The sequence below is a fragment of the Rhopilema esculentum genome, chromosome 21 (assembly GCF_057945365.1).
Source record: "Rhopilema esculentum isolate cy_ngs chromosome 21, ASM5794536v1, whole genome shotgun sequence".
Taxonomy (NCBI): domain Eukaryota; kingdom Metazoa; phylum Cnidaria; class Scyphozoa; order Rhizostomeae; family Rhizostomatidae; genus Rhopilema; species Rhopilema esculentum.
In genome coordinates, this window is record NC_142835.1 from 6,951,294 (window position 1) to 6,967,342 (window position 16,049).

The following is a 16,049-nucleotide window of genomic DNA, read 5'->3' on the forward strand; positions in this document are numbered from 1 at the left end:
TGCAGGTCTTGTTCTTCCAGCCTCTTGAGTAATATTTTTTTATCAGCAAATAATTATTGAATTAAATTCCTCAGATGTAATACTATTATTGCATGTTGGAAGATAATATGTATTTTGCTATTGAAAAAAATACATAACTCTAGAAGTAGCAACAGAGTGTATTACAAAAGTATTACATGTATTACAAAAGAAGTAGCAGCAAAGTGTGCAAAAATTCTTGTTGCTTTTCTGAAGCGTTGGACAAAGAAGTTAGTTGCTCTGGGGAATACTTTGACCTGCCTTTAAGATACTTGTAGTTTATCTCTGGGTGAACTCCTGATAGCAATACTTTCCCCTTATCAAACTTACAAAGAACCACAGCAATTTTTTCTGGGAAATCCAAATAACGTCCAACAGTTTCAATGTTAGTTTTAGCACTGTCCTCATCCATTATGAATTCACAACCTCCATTGTGATAAGCTGTGAGTATACTATCAATCCCTGGTCGATGGAATGGCTCTTCTAACTGAACTTGCACTATTCTTGCTGCAACTTCAGAATCATAGTGGAAGTCAGGATAAACTGAGCCTTTTGCCACTCCAGGATAAAATTTCAGATCACGCTCACCACAAACCTCAATATCTGTACCTTTCTCAAATTCACAAAAAGTTGAAGCAAAATAGGCACCAGCGCAAACCCCAAAATAGTTTCCCCCTTCCGATACAAAAGCCTTTAGATTCGCTATACCCTGTCCTTTCAATTTTCGAAGGTAAGGGATGTCTCTCCCACCTGGCATGATAAAAACTTTTGCATCTCTGAAACATATTCCTTCAACGACATCTTTTCCAGAAACTCTTTTGATTCGATAATTGTGAATTATCCGAGAAGCTCTAAATTCACTGAATGAAAATTCAAGAGCACTGACAAAAGTATCGACGTGGGACGTCCCATCGTCGTCGTAGATCAAAATCTTCATTAGATTGTTTTCTTCCATCTTTGTATCTCAGTGTCTTTGTATACATATAGCCTCTTTTACAGACTGACAATATTTGTCTCGTAATGAAGTGCAGTTTTGGCCTAAAGTGGTTACACTAAGAGCGTAGGGGAAATGCCCCCAAAAGGAAAGTCAAAAGGAGGTGGGGATTCAAAGAAAGGAGCCGCAGGAAAAGGTTTGTTTTTATACCAAAGCTGCTCGTTTACAATGAACTAATTCCCCTTATATCAACATAATTTCTTGTAAATCCTCGAATCAATCGAACGCCCATTGGGGGGACGTGGTAGAGAATGAAAAAATCATCACCAATCATACTAAAAGTTGCACTTTAAAACTTCCCAAATTTTACTTATCTAGGTAAATTTTTGGAGAAGCTTGAACGCTATTGATACTGTCTTTTTGGTAGAACTGATTATCTAGTTCCACCTTTAGATGGAAGTAAAGGCAAGGAGGACGGCAAAGGAAAATCCGGTGCAGGAACTTCTGTAAAGGTGAGGCTAGCTTTTGTACTTATTTGAGACCACCTTTATATTTCTCCTTTTCTTTTTTTCCTTTTCTTTATTCATTTCATATTTTGTACAGGTACAGCAAGTTTTGATGCGTGAAATTTTGATGCGTTGCCTTTTGGCACAGCTACTGATCATGACTGGATGAACTAAACATCACTTTTGAAAGGAAGGCTTTTGAAAGGAAGGATCAAGAGGCCTTTCATGAAAGATCTGGATTTAAAAATCAAAGTTTGAACATTGTCATCATTTGTGAGATCCGGAACCTTCTACAGGCCTAAACAGAAGCTAAGACTATATGTGACTCGGTCGGCCTGTACCTGAAATTGTTCATTATGTTCCTATCAGTCATTAACATTGGAATCATTTTCCTATTTTTGATCAAACAGAAGGCTTAACAGCAATTGAATAGCCTTCATAAATTTTCAAGCTTCAACTCTCCAAAGTATAAGACTAAATCAGGTTTTCCAAGAAATTTCGAGATTCTATTAGACCTAAAGTTATAAAGGTTTTATGTTATTTTACTTCTTGAACAAATAATGTTTACATTTTTAGACACATTTGTGAAGTAACTGATTACCCCCAATGAAGAATTAATTGAGTATTCACAATTGAAAGGTTGTGGTTGAATTTTTTGAAGAAAATAGTTACTATGGAATTTTTGATCTGTGCGTTTATCTTTCACCTTTGTTTTTCAGCCCTTAGTGCCATTTTGAAAGTGACTTATTGAAATTTTCTGTTTCTTTAATCAGCTCAGTATACTTATCAGTCCTAAGTGTGTGTTCTATAGGTAGCTGTTACAAGAGCATGGCACACAAAGAGTGTGTTAAGAGCCTTGTCAAGTTTTGTACCCATCTGAAAGATCCTTGATCTGCCACTGTGAACCCACACTGATCCTTTTTAGATGCTTTTTCCAGAAGTTGCTATATTCAAGCATTCTCTGTAAGTAGCTGGTATGTTAATAAAAGCAATGAAACATTTTTGACAGATACTAAAATGATCAAACTAATCCAAATTTTTCTGGTGTGCTGTTCTCCTGGACTTTAATTACATATTTTCTTGTAAAGAAAGATAGTGTTGTGCTGAATTGGCTTTTTATATTTGATCAATTATTTATTAACTGGCAAGCAAAGCTAATGCATAGCAAGGCAATAATTCGATCACAACACACAAAACAGACACCAAGTTTTGAACAATGAAGCTTTGGGAAATGAAACATGTCTCCATTTCACTGCTGTGTCATTAAATTGATTATCAATATAATTTTTTTGGAAAAACGCATTTAGAAAAATTCTTTAATTAAATACTTCTGCCTATTCCTTCTCTCCATGTTTGCGAACATATGTGTTTTAATGACCCTTTACCCCGGTGCGCAGTACCATAGCGGCTGCTTTGAGGCAAGGAGACCATGTTTGGTCTACTGTGGCCCTTTAGCCTAGAATCTGAATGCCCCTTGACCAGATCCCTAATATGTGGTCACCAAGCAAATAGGAACAGAAACCACTTTTGTCATACAGGTTAATCAGTACTATTCATTTATGTTTAAAGAACAATTATCATCCCAAGATATGCTTAGTTCACAAAGTTTTTAACATAACAGGAAAGTTTGGATTTGTCCGTCCAGTTTCTAAGTTGCAGTGGCCTTAACTTTCAGGTCCGTCATATTTTGTGTGAAAAGCACTCAAAAGTTATGGAAGCAATGGAGAAAATAAAAGCTGGTCAGAAGTTCAATGAAGTTGCAACACAGTACAGTGAAGACAAAGCAAGGCATGGAGTGAGTATTTTTATAGGGTATGACAATTTTCCTGAAAGTAATTGTTAAAAATTTTAATGATTCCATAAAGAATGTTCAATATAGATTACCTAACACCTCTAGCTATTTTGTCCTAACAAAGGTGAGAATTAACAAAGGATAATGAAACTACCAGCTTGCTGGTGGCTTTCCTGGAGTGATATCTTGTTTGAGTCCATTGAGATGTCACCTAAACATTTTATATCAACAGAGAAGTTTAATGCCATGGCCAAGGTAATTTAAACTTTCCTTTCATGATTCTTTTCTGAATCTATTAATTCATTGTAAAAAGTATGATACACTGTACACTGTTCAAATTTAACTTAGAATCTACAGTCTACATTACAACTGTTTGGGGCCCTCTAAGCTCATTGGCTGAGACAATTTGCCCCTTGCATCCCCTTTTATTGGCTAGTCAATTGGCAGAATTAGATCAACATGTTTAAATGCACTGAGTCATAATAAAGGGTGAGGGTATACCCAAATGCGCTGAGTCATGCTTTTTGTGCTGTGTTGCTATGGTAGCCTGAAGCTTATCACATGAGCTCACCTCATATTAATTTAGAAAACAGCTTCTATCAAGCAAGTTTTCAACAACAGAAGCCGATATCCCATGAAACTGGAGAGACCACACCTAAAGCAACTGACAGAAGGATTATAAAGAAGGCCTATTTACCATGCCTTTAATGTACTGATTGATATTGGAACAACTTTTCTATTATGTTAAGTCTATTAATGACAAGATATGAAGTCAATATTGCCTGTCTTTCAATCTTGTGTTTGTATTTAGCATGCTGTAGCATGCTGTAGCAGGTTGATCCCTAGATTTTGATTGTATCATCCAAGTTTTAGTCACCTGTGTGATTGAAAGAAGCATGTGAGAGAAATTTTAAAATTGAATTGTTAATGATTAATAATTGTGTGGGCTTCCTAATTTCAACTTGATCTGAACTTAATACATGGTGTGCCATTTCAAAAAACATTGTTTGTTTTTATTAAGGTGCTTCTGTACTAATCACTTGTCAATCTGAAGGGATTAATCAAATCTTTTTTTGTAATAAAGTTTTTCATGATACATTTTACAGGGTGACCTTGGGTGGATGACCAGAGGCTCGATGGTAATTTTTAACAATTTTCTTTTTGTATTATTTTATTTCTTTACTTTTTTCTTGATTGTATAATGCAGCCAAATGAGTATTGATGGTATGTTTCGTATTGCTCTACCTAGATTTTTAAGACCACTTTGATAACTTGTAAGCATTTTTTTGAATCATTATTTAAAATCATAACATTATGTGTCAATGTGAAGCTCTGAATAGAAAAATATCTGATTTGCTACCAGTTACCGCTACTACTGAGCTAAAAAATTTGGTTGCTCCTTTTGATCCTTCCATGGAAAGTTCTTGGTCTTTAACTATCAAATAGCAGCACTGATGTTGCAAGACTGGATGGGGTTGCAAAGGTGGAGTGCAATAATGTGACATGAACTTCTGCCTCTTCTTCATAAATATATATTCTTTTACATTTTCTACATTTTCTTATCTGTTGCTCTTTTAGAATAAATGTTTCTTCTCCTGTCTAGGTTGGCCCATTTCAAGATGCTGCTTTTGCATTGCAACCAAGTACTGTTGATAAACCAATATATACAGACCCTCCTGTTAAGACCAAGTTTGGTTATCATATAATAATGATTGAAGGCAAAAAATGAGAGTAAGTGATGTAGGAAGACATCTCCTTTGCTCTTTTTTCCGTTCCATCTTATTCGCATTCTCTAGCCTTTAAGGTAAGATGAAACCTGGCATATGTTTACTGGATTGTAAGCCAGAAAGCATTGCTTTCAAATTGACATTCTGGGAGAAAATTTGCAGTCAAAACACAGATATATAGCTCATTAAAAAATCTTTGTCTCCCTATAAAAATATTACCAATGCTTATCATATGGTTAAGAAAAAATTTGAACGGTCTTGATTTTTATTGTTTTGAAGCGTCATTTTTGAAGGTCCAATTATTACCGAAGTTGCACGTTATCTATGGTGAGAAAATTTTCTTTAAATGCAAGCTTTGAAGCCGAAATGGAAAAGAAAATCATATGTTTTACTGAAAAGTCGTTTGTACCGTTTTCAGTGGGCGGGGGCTTAAGGTGATCAGCAGGCAGAGTTCTTAAAGGACGCTGTTTTTCTGTGAAATGTGATTTTGGCCTTGAAAAGTCATCTCAGAGAAATGTCATTGAGAAACCATATTGTCTCTGTTGCATATGTAAACATTAAGGTCCGGTATTTGTTGGTCTTGAAATAACTTATAGATAAGAAACAAAGAGGCAAATGGAAGGCATTCACTGTTTTTATCGAAACGTTCTTACACTTGTTTACTTTACTTACATTGTATCAAGACTGACGCTGTACAGCCATAGACATCTAACAGAGGGTACTGCTATCTTTTAACAGTGAACATAAATATCATCCAAATAACAGACAGAGCCAATTTATGTGACCAAGTTATATGTAGCGTGAATGACAAGTCCACTTCAAGTCTACGTTCGCTAGAATAAAATGTCCGAAAGGGTTTATCTGTGCACCTGCAATAAAGGCAGGATATTTGAAATATTTGTTATATCCCAATATTTGCGGATTATGAGGATACAATTTGCTTTACTTAGATTAACATGAACTTTCTGAAACGCTTTATAGATTGTCATAATGTGTAGGGATAGTTATGAGGTATCTTTAGCTTTTCAAAGCGTTATAGCAAGCGTGCATGCGTGCTTTTCATAAGGCGTTGATTGCATTACAAATGTAGCACGAAACTAAATTTTCAGTCATTTATTGGTAGACATATCTTTGTAACTTTCTAGTATTCTTATTAAAGACGTAGCCAACGATTCATCTCGCGCAACTCTGCATCCCAGAATATTCTTTGTTGTTCTTTTTCTTTAATTGTCTTTTCTATGGCCAAGTTTAATTCATCTTCATTCATCGACGCGCTTGTGTCCTCATTTTGTTCCTCGCTTACCTCTTCATGTTCATGATCGCCATGATCATGCTGCCCAGTCATTAAGTCGCCATACCGTTTACCTGATGGGAGAAAGGCAGTAATTCTTGGTTACTAACGATAAACAATTTTGAAATTTTTATAGAATATTCCTTAGAAAATTCTAAGAGCAAGTTTTTGCAAGAGAAATATCATATTGAAACTGGCTTAAATATGCCTTGATTGCAGTGTGCAGGATCATGAATTTGATTAGCTGAGATCAGCAATCCTTAATAATTGCTTATTTGGCCAGAGGTGGATAATGAATTACTTAATATGCTGTAATATTGCCTATAAGTATTGATTTAAACCCTAATTTACGGATGTAAACCCTTTGTTTGAAAACAGAGCAAAACTTCTGCACCAAAGTTACTTGTTCTTTAGAACCTTGTATTAGATAGATTTTTTTGAATTAATATCAATCATATGCATTATAAACAGCATTAAAAGGATCGCAACAAAAAACAGCAACAACAACGACACTTGCCGTATGACAGCAAAATCTACAAGTTCCACCTGATGTCTTATTCTCAAAGCACGGTCCTACTACCTGCTGCGAAATGTTTTTGTGAATGATCTAAACTAAAGAGCATGATCCTCGGTGACCCCTTGAACCTCCCGTACTGAAACGGATTATCTTTACAACTTTTTATTGTAGAGTTCTCTTTTCTTGAGCAATGGGCAATTCAATTGTCCGTGTGTTTAAACGGTACTTCGGAAAACAAGAATGTCGTGTTTTAATGGTTGGCCTAGATGCTGCTGGTAAAACTACAATACTTTACCACTTTAAGTTAGACGAACTCGTCACTACCATACCAACGGTAGGGTTCAATGTTGAAACCTTGGAACATAAAAACGTGACTTTCACTGTATGGGATATTGGAGGCCAAGATAAAATTCGAGCTTTATGGAGACTTTATTATCAAGAAACGGATGGGATCATTTTCGTCGTTGATAGCAGTGACAGAGAAAGAGTGCAAGAGGCAAAAATTGAATTATTTCGACTTCTAAAGGAGGACGAGCTCAGAAACTGTATTATTTTAGTATACGCTAATAAACAAGATTTGCCAGACGTTATGTCAACGACAGAACTAACTGAAAAACTTGGCCTGTTGACTTTACGGAATAGAAACTGGTTTATTCAGTCATCTAGTGCTGTTAACGGCATTGGTTTGTTAGATGGCCTTGAGTGGCTTGGAAATCAGATAAAAATCAGAAAAGTTAATGCAAAGTCTTAATTTTGGAAATCGATCGCGGGCAATTGAATGATGGGAAGGCAGTATTCTTCGTGTTTCTTGGTGCTAAACGTTTGACATTGTCAAGATTGTTTAGGTTTCCCTGATTGAAACCATTTTATCCTTAATTAAATAATTCTTTACATCAACAATGAGCTGGACCGTGACATTCATTGCGACAATGAATAAAAGTTAATACTTTATAGCTTTTTGACAGTTTTTACTTCGATTTTTGAAATATTATTAAGCTTGATGATTATTCAAATCATATTGTTAACCAGAGAAATTTTATTTTTGCCTGCCCTGATAATTCTCTTTATTTATCTGTTCACAAAATCAAATTCCGCATGTTGACGTTATGTGGTAAATAAAATGTGGATAATATTCGATTTTTATTGATGAAGAACATCAAATCTGCCTTTGTTCCCATGTTGTTGAAGACTTAACTTCGTAGATATTTTGATTTTTTTAACTTTGTTTATTCAGGTAGCTTATGTGCTGCATCGTTTTGTTAAAAGATTTTCGAAGATGATAAAAACATGAATAAATGATAAAAATAAACAAAATACTCATTTTTAAAAAAATGCTTATACTTCGCATGCCTTAGTTCCGCGTGGTAACAGCAAATTAAGCTCTGGCAACAATCTATTTCAAAAATGACTGTTGCACCTTTTTATACTTATATCAAGCTACAATTCGATCAAAAGTGACACGGGAACAGCAAATTTAGCTTTGACAACATCAGCATCTGACAATCAAATGAATTTTACGCCTTTTTATAACTATATGTAGCTGCAATTTGATCTAGTATGTTGCAGGAAAACCATACTAGAAGAAAGTCTTCATATTAGTCAAAGGATGGCCTTCTTCTGCCAGTAGAGACCCAATATTTTTACTTTTGTATATTCTTATACGTATTAGACTGCTGACATTTTAATTACTATATTATGAAGACGATAGTACATAAAGCTCTGACAGAAAACGTTTGACCAACAAGAAGTGTACTTTCAAAGTTTACGCAGTAATATGTGGTTTGGCTGGCTAATTGCATGGAACAGTTTTTGATCACCTCTAGAGCACGACAAAATTTATGCACGTAAAGATCTTACCTGGACAAAGCCCCACCGGCTTTCCACTGATTTCTTTATTCAATACAAGCGCTGACAGCAGAAAAGCGATAATGAATTTACTTTTCATAACAACGACTTCAGGTCTAACTTTTGGCAATTAGATACTTTGCATTGGGAGAAGTACTGGGTTTTATTTTTTGAACATGTGATATCCGCTGCTAAGCAACCCTGCTGATCTGCATGGAATGGCGTGGAATCCAACCTTCCACGTGGGTTTCCTCCTCTTATTGTCGAACGCAACAAGTCGCCTTTACTGTTAACTTTAATTTTTGATGAAGCACCTGGGGCCTTCTATACAGAAATTAATTATTCTTATTGCTGTTCTAGGGATGTGCAGTGTATGTAGTTTATTGTAGTTTTAGATTATACATCCAGGAAGTTGAAGTTTTTGTTGGCCTTACCATAGATGCTCAATATCTTATAATCAATTCAATGCAAAAAAGGTTTCCTCCTGTCCATCTTTTTTAAAAGGCCTGGCTAGAGCGCAGCGCTAAGGGAAGAATCTGGCAATGGAACACCCTCCGACGATGTCTTAACATGAGTTAAAACTTTGAAACAAATGCCAAACCTCGTTGTCTTTTCATAGCTCGAGATCTATGTGGATGTTTTGCAAAATTTTTAGAAGACTTATTGTTTTTAAAGTTATTTGTTTCAATCGAGAGTCAAATTTTTCAAAACTAGAATTTCTAGTCAAATTTTACTTTCCCCGGTAACAAAATACTTCAGGTATACCGCATTTCATTTTTAAAAAATTAAACTGTACTTTATATACCCCATTAAAACGTTTCGTTTTTATGCATAGTTGAAAGTGTATCGACAGTATTGAACTAAGCGATCAAGCAAGAGAAGTAAAGGTGCAGGAGTAGGGTCTTCCATCTTTGACAAAAGATAAAAAGTCGCGATACAAAACAAAATCATATTTAAAGCATTAAAGATATCCTTAGGGTATAGTGAAAATACGTTATACAAGCAGCTTAGTTGGATAGTAATCGATACAAGTATACAGCAAAGATAAAGACGAATTATGTCCATGTTCCGTCTACTGTAAATGCATTCTTGCACTGTCCTTGAACAAAGTATCTCTGGATATTGATAATGCAAGCAAAATCAGGGGACCTCTGATGTCTCAGTTACAGTTCCTTGTTGTGATTTCGTTGTTAAAGGGACATGGACCTCATGTGCCTGCTGTCGTTGGCAAAATTTGGAATAAAAATCTTTATGGCAACCAAAACAAAGAAAGACTAAGAAACCTTGCAGTGAGGCCATTGCTACGAACAAGAACATCAGTACATTTGAACTGATTGCGTTGGCTATAAATCCGAAAAGCCAGCCCAAACCAAACAGGATGGATAGCTTGAGCATAAGAACGCTGATGACAACCTTTCTCCTTGAAGAAACATTCTTGCTGTGGTCAGTCGTAAACATCTTTTTGCTCTTCTTCTGCAGTGAACGAAGTTTTACAAGTGTTGAAATCATAAGCATGGTGTTTGTCAATAATACAAGAGCGACAGGGACAATAAAAGCAAATAGGTTGGCCCAAAATTTTGCAACAAAGCACTTCCCCTGGTAACCGTAGCCTGAAAAGTCTTCTTTTGGTATCCCTAGGAAGACACAAAGCAAAACAATAGTTGTAGCAGTCATAGCGACGAAAATGACGTATTTCTTAAACCGTCTACTGCTTCTGTCGCTGCCAACATGATGCATTCCTCTGAAAGTTTTGAAAATGTCATAGGAAATAGTTAACATCCACATAAAACTAGCCATCAGAGCCCAATGAAGCAAAACTCCGCCTGCTTTGCAAAAGTATCTGACGTCATTAAGATGTGTCAGCAGTAACTGTAGTCCATGAGATACAAATAGTGTGCAACACAGAGATACAATATTTCTTTCAAAAAGAGAGAGCCGCTGCTTACATAGACCATATTCTAGCAGGAGAAGGATGATGCCAACAAGACTTAAACTGTTTCCGCAATCCGAGAGAATTGAATATTTTCTATTATCAGCCCCAACGCGTGACACTGTATAGACAATAGTTGTCAAGTTGTTTGTTGTAGTGCCGTTTGTTTTCACTGCATTAACTTTCTGCTTTTCGAAAACATTGATCGTGGTCCTGGCAATCACTTGTATTGCAGCAAAAAAGTATGTGCTTGCGACATCAGTGCCCTTTTCTAGCACTACCTCAGGTAAAGGTGGGGGCATTGGTCCTGATGATCCTAACCCTCCTCCGCCACCTTGCCCTCCTACCCCACCTAGGCCTTGTCCCCCACCTAGGCCTTGTCCCCCACCTAGGCCTTGTCCCCCACCTGGCCTTTCTAGTTCTAGTTCTATTACAGGAATTGGTGGTATGCCGGTAAAATCTGTAATGTTTATCAATGTTGGTGTAATTTTAGTTGTTGTTGCTATTTTTGTTGTTGGTAGTGTTGTTGTGGTTGCTGTTGTTGTTAATGGTCTGGAAGTCGTCGATGTCGTTGCATTGGTGCTAACATTGCTACACAGCTGTTGAAGAGAAGATCCGTCAATTGATTTCGCTGTTACGTTCAAGGCAGTGTCTTCACACCACTTAGGTGGTGCGGCAATCTTCCTGCATGAATCCTCAGTCGCAATCAACTGGGAAATGATCAGCCTGCACAAGTATTCTTCATCAAGACTTTCAGTATTATTGAAAGTCGTTGCGTTGACGACTTTTGCTGTAATCTCCATGAATTTCGGATACTTTCCCAGCAACAGTTTTAACATATCACCAGCAGTATCATTGAGAAAAGCCCCAATGTCAATACTGTCAATACCACTGACCTCATCCCTTTCGAAATTTGTCTTGTTTAAATGAAGCGTGGAGCAGAAAACTTCTGAAATTCCAATTACGAATAACAGTAACACGAAGCTTTCAGTTCTCATTTTGTTTATGTTCTTGCAGTCCTAAATTGATTCCTGAACCTCTCGCTCCAAGTTCTAGAGCAGTTCCGGTCAGCTGTTGACGCCTTGCAGTGCTATCCGTCAGGTTGCCTCGTGTGGGCTGGATTATCTGGTCAACAGCATTTAAGACTCATTGCTAACAATGGGCCTTTGCGAGCGTGGCGACGGTCTAAACAATGGCAGTAATTTTCTACGGATTAACCAAAATTGATTTTAGTCAGTCTAAAAATGCATTACGGGATGATTACGTAGCGCAATGGCTCATCAAAGATTTACCTGCAAAGGAAACGTATTGTGTTTATTTATCGCCAATACAATAGAGTCAATTGGTATTATTGTTCGGCTTTCAAGGTGCTCTAATTTTCTTTATTGGATTTCTAGCTTTCCATCAAAGACATGACTTTAATCCACGCATAATAAAAAAAATATCCCTGTTTTATTTGTTATAATGATACCTACATTTGTATTTTGTGATTATGTTGTATTGGCTCTGTAACGTTTTGTGATTTGCTGGTTTTCCAACAGACGAGTTTAGTTACATGAAACTAAGTTTAGGCTCTTGTTCCCAGGGTATATTTGCTCCTAAGACTTTATGGCGCCATGCATGCATGCATTACAAAAACACCTCTCAAGATATCCTATAGTGTATCAAGGCCTGTAAGTTGCTTCCGAAATCCGTGTATAAGATTAAATATCATCTTGTCGAGCAGGAAATCAAACTTTCCGAGGACTCTCCATATGCATTGCACAAACCCATTTGGTAGCATGAATCTAGATTGAAATAGGCGTGTATTGACCTTGCACGTAAAGTCTCTTCGTTCATGGTGGGTGGAACCATAAATGAATAATTCAAACCCTATTTTCACTTGATATTCCTCCATTTGTACAGAATTATCACGTATTATCAGGGGAACTATTTTATGTATGACGTCATGAATTCTAAGTAGAATGTCACGAAAATGGTATAAAAGCAGCAAGGGGGTCTTCTCTAGAAAATACAAATTGCAAATAGAATCGTCTTTGCTTTGAGTTCATCACCCGCATTTCCCTTCTCTCGATAAAAAGCACAATGCTCCGATAAGTTGGATCATAAAAAATATTGCTAGATTGCAGCGCAAGGTGCTGCCCTATAGCATTTAGCGCTAGCTCCCAAGAGTATGGGTTTAGTAGAACTATAGCTAAGACAGTAGGGAAACTTCCAACATATTCCAAAATTTTCCATACACCATAAATTCATCTTTTTAACTAACGTTGGATACACATCTGTAAACATAATTTCAAATGTAATTTTACTTCTAGGCATATCGAGGTGATTTGAATTTTATGTCACGAATTAACAGATTGTAGTTAGGCATATGTTTGAAAATGAAAGAAATGAAAAAATACTTTGAAGTTTATTACCTAAATTTTTCTTTTCTTTGCGAATAGGAAGTACAGGCTAAAAATTGAGAGTTCTGCAGGTTATGGATACAAATTTGCGCGAAATAAAATACGTACGAGACTGCTGACAGACAAGCTTCGTTTCGATAAAATACGTTTACCTGCTAATTTTGTCAATAGAGCTAGCCTTATGCGGTTTTAATGGTCCATTATGTATTACCAGTTATTTTGACGGCATATTGTTCTAGCAGTGGCGTTTTCGTCTCGCGCCCGATTTAAGGTGATATCTTTTGGGTGATATTACTGACGTACATCGTTTCATTGACGAAGCTTTTAGCCCTCTATGAGTATAAATTGTATCCATTTTCTTGCGACAGTTTTTTATCCTAGTAAATTAAAGAAACAATATGGTATCATTTTTGAAATTTTCTTGGTTAGCGAAACGAAAGGCTATTCAATATGCTTCAAAGGCTATTTAATACAACCCATATCTTTCTCCGCTCTATGCTCGATTTAGTGCGCGCAGTTTCAGTGGTTACGCTTTTAAGCTTTTTGCTTGTCGCCAATATGTTAGCCTTGCGTCACTAATAAGAAGAATCATTGCAGCAGCAGCAACAAGCTTGCCCATTAACATTATACCTCTCAGTGAGAATAAGAACTGTCCACTTCTAACGCAGGATGAGAGATCAGGCTAGAGATGACAGTCATGTACAATCATTTGCTAATATTATTTAATATTCCATGTTTAAGTAATTGACAAACCTATTACCTCATTGATCTGAACTTAATTCCCAACAGTCCTCTGGTTCTTTGATCTTGTTCTCCATTAATCCACTTGAAACTTAGGTTGGGCCCCCTGTGCATAGAAAGTAGCTCATCCTTGTTCGGGCCAACTGAAACCTTTTTTCGTTGCTTTATTTTCTTGTATAAATAACTAACTATTTGATATTACTCAGATTCTTTTATGATGAACCAAGGTCACACAAAACTGTGTATAAAACAGGCATGTTAATGAATCCGCCAAACGCAATCTATGAATTTATTGACAGAGATATACAAAACCAAAAATCGCCTGAATCCTATTGTCATGAATGACACTTTTGTGACAAGGGTGTACAATATGGCTTCCAAAATAAGAATACCGTTGGCATTCCTAATGCCATTAAAACATGATATATTTTTGCCAATTGAGAAATATCGGGCCCGAATGCAGTGGCGAACATTAACTCGCAGTATTAGAATGTTTCAATCATTGGCAGATTTAAAAAAAGAATTCAGAACCACGAAACTTGAATGTGACTTTAGATTTTGTATTGCATTTCTTTCTAGATTAGGCTTTATATGATTCGCAATATTTCATAATGTCTTGTAATGCAGGGCCTCCGACGAAGGGGGGGGGCGGGAGGGGCCATGGCCCTCTCACTTTTTTGCAAAACAATAGAGCTTTTTTTAAAAACTTTTGTTATGATTGTTATATTTTCTCTTGGCCCCTCCACTTTCCAACCTGCGTCGGAGCCCATGTAATGCTTTTCTTCCGTTCTCAATATGTTCGATATTTCCGATAGTTTTCATTTCTTAACTTCTACCTAGCTACTAGATTTATGCGCCAATTTTAATCAAATAATTTATCATTTTTATTATGTTCTTATTAAGTTGGTTCGAAACATTAAATAAAACATCTACACGTCTTAACTAATTTTGCATACATGACAGTCAGAAATTTACGTCACCTGGACTTGTTAATTTCTCTAACATGAGATGTTAGATTTTTCTAACAAAGCACTAAGAGCCTTAAAATAATTGCATTTGCTTGCCTCATCATCCATATCATGGTTAAACAATGTTTTCAGTAAAACTTTCCTTAACTAAAGAAGTATTTGGCAGGTTAGCAAATGCCCGAACTGTCTTGTCTTGAGTAGAGTGTATAAACTAGAAACAGAGTTGGTACCCAGGCTACAGTGAACTGTTTGTTTTCAATATGTTATAGCTTTAAGGAAAGTAAAGAGAAAGTAGACACGAAAGATTTATGGTTGCCTGCTACTCACATTTCAATCTTGGTTTTCAGTTAGAAAAGTACATGTGTGTACGGTCTATCAACTTCATACAGCAGAAATAAAATTTCCAAGCTCATTGCATGTCTTACTTAGAATGCAGCATGTGGTATCATTCATAACATACCTTATTGCTCCTTCTCTAATGCAAAAGCAAAACTCAATAAACACTTATTGATTCTGAATGAATGAAATGGAAACCCTGAATCGATAGAAATTTTCCTAATGGATTTTCAGAATCATTTTTTAGAATTCTGATCAGGTTTGAGAATTAATGAAATACATATTATAGGTATTTTAATATTTGATTCCAATAGATACCCAAGCATGCCCGTGCGTCAAAACAAGCTTTCCCAGATCCCCAATCATGTTCGAAGATGACGCATGTCTACAATTGTTCTCATGAATTATGTATTACGCACTTTTTAATATAAGAATATAGTCTATTAGAATATTAAGGCTTAAATTTAGGTATAATTTAATAATAATGCAAGCTTCATCGAGAATTAAACTTTTTGTTCATTTGAGTTTTTAGAAAGCAAAGCAAATGCAAGTTAAACGGCCTTGGAGTCATTACAACTATAATGCGACTCAGTTACACCTTGTTTTGCTTATGAACAGTTTAAGAATAACCATAGTCTGAAAATAAGAAAAATTAAGAATATCGAGGCCCAGCAAAAATGTTGGCATTCTTGTAAAAAATAGTGTAACCCAGTTGCAATAAAGGCATCAGAAAAATAATACCAAAAAAGTTATTAAAATTTTTGAGAATTCTTTATTGGAAGAGTGAACCAACTTGACAAAGATGATTCTCTATACTTCTACAGACATTTTGCCCATCTATTCGATATCATTACTGCTTCACAAATCTCCTTTATATCTTATCTTTTACAAAGCTCTTTTATATCTTATCTGTCACAAATCCCGTTTATATCTTATCTTTCACAAGTCTCTCTAATATCTTATCTTTCAGGACACCTGAAAAGTAAATAGTGCGCTCGTTGAGATGATGAACCATGAAAAGATTATTAGAAAAGCAAAA

At 36.0% G+C, this 16,049-nt stretch overlaps 4 protein-coding genes across 5 annotated transcripts; 2 read left to right on the forward strand and 2 right to left on the reverse strand.

The window, feature by feature from the left end:
* Positions 1–181: 181 nt before the first annotated feature.
* On the reverse strand, positions 182–973 carry LOC135684665 (uncharacterized). Its single transcript, XM_065200301.2, has one exon. The coding sequence runs from the start codon at positions 971–973 to the stop codon at positions 182–184; it is 792 nt and encodes a 263-aa protein (XP_065056373.1).
* Positions 974–1,017: 44 nt separating this feature from the next.
* Positions 1,018–5,001, forward strand: LOC135684183 (peptidyl-prolyl cis-trans isomerase NIMA-interacting 4). The gene is made up of 5 exons (XM_065199625.2): positions 1,018–1,148; positions 1,406–1,464; positions 3,134–3,253; positions 4,357–4,389; positions 4,854–5,001. The coding sequence occupies exons 1-5, from the start codon at positions 1,088–1,090 to the stop codon at positions 4,977–4,979; spliced, it is 399 nt and encodes a 132-aa protein (XP_065055697.1). The 5' UTR covers positions 1,018–1,087; the 3' UTR covers positions 4,980–5,001.
* Positions 5,002–5,143: 142 nt separating this feature from the next.
* Positions 5,144–15,864, reverse strand: LOC135684177 (uncharacterized). Of its 2 annotated transcripts, XM_065199615.2 has the most exons (3): positions 10,949–15,863; positions 8,643–10,912; positions 5,144–6,342 (listed from the first exon to the last, which is right to left on the reverse strand). In XM_065199615.2, exons 1-2 carry the CDS (start codon positions 11,556–11,558, stop codon positions 9,771–9,773), a joined length of 1,752 nt encoding a protein of 583 aa, XP_065055687.2. In that variant the 5' UTR covers positions 11,559–15,863; the 3' UTR covers positions 5,144–6,342; positions 8,643–9,770. The 2 variants fall into 2 exon arrangements, with proteins under 2 accessions (XP_065055687.2, XP_065055686.2); XM_065199614.2 differs by having other exon boundaries at positions 8,643–15,864.
* LOC135684182 (ADP-ribosylation factor 1) lies at positions 6,339–8,645 on the forward strand. The gene has a single exon (XM_065199623.2). The coding sequence runs from the start codon at positions 6,976–6,978 to the stop codon at positions 7,534–7,536; it is 561 nt and encodes a 186-aa protein (XP_065055695.1). The 5' UTR covers positions 6,339–6,975; the 3' UTR covers positions 7,537–8,645.
* Positions 15,865–16,049: the final 185 nt, after the last annotated feature.

Excerpts from the sequence above, each read along its gene's own strand:
- LOC135684665 (XM_065200301.2), bottom strand. The coding sequence starts at position 973 with ATGGAAGAAAACAATCTAATGAAGATTTTGATCTACGACGACGATGGG.
- LOC135684183 (XM_065199625.2), top strand. The coding sequence starts at position 1,088 with ATGCCCCCAAAAGGAAAGTCAAAAGGAGGTGGGGATTCAAAGAAAGGA. Across the intron at positions 1,149-1,405 it reads GAAAGGAGCCGCAGGAAAAG|ATGGAAGTAAAGGCAAGGAG; the intron begins GTTTGTTTTTAT and ends TTCCACCTTTAG. Across the intron at positions 4,390-4,853 it reads GGATGACCAGAGGCTCGATG|GTTGGCCCATTTCAAGATGC; the intron begins GTAATTTTTAAC and ends TCTCCTGTCTAG.
- LOC135684182 (XM_065199623.2), top strand. The coding sequence starts at position 6,976 with ATGGGCAATTCAATTGTCCGTGTGTTTAAACGGTACTTCGGAAAACAA.
- LOC135684177 (XM_065199614.2), bottom strand. The coding sequence starts at position 11,558 with ATGAGAACTGAAAGCTTCGTGTTACTGTTATTCGTAATTGGAATTTCA.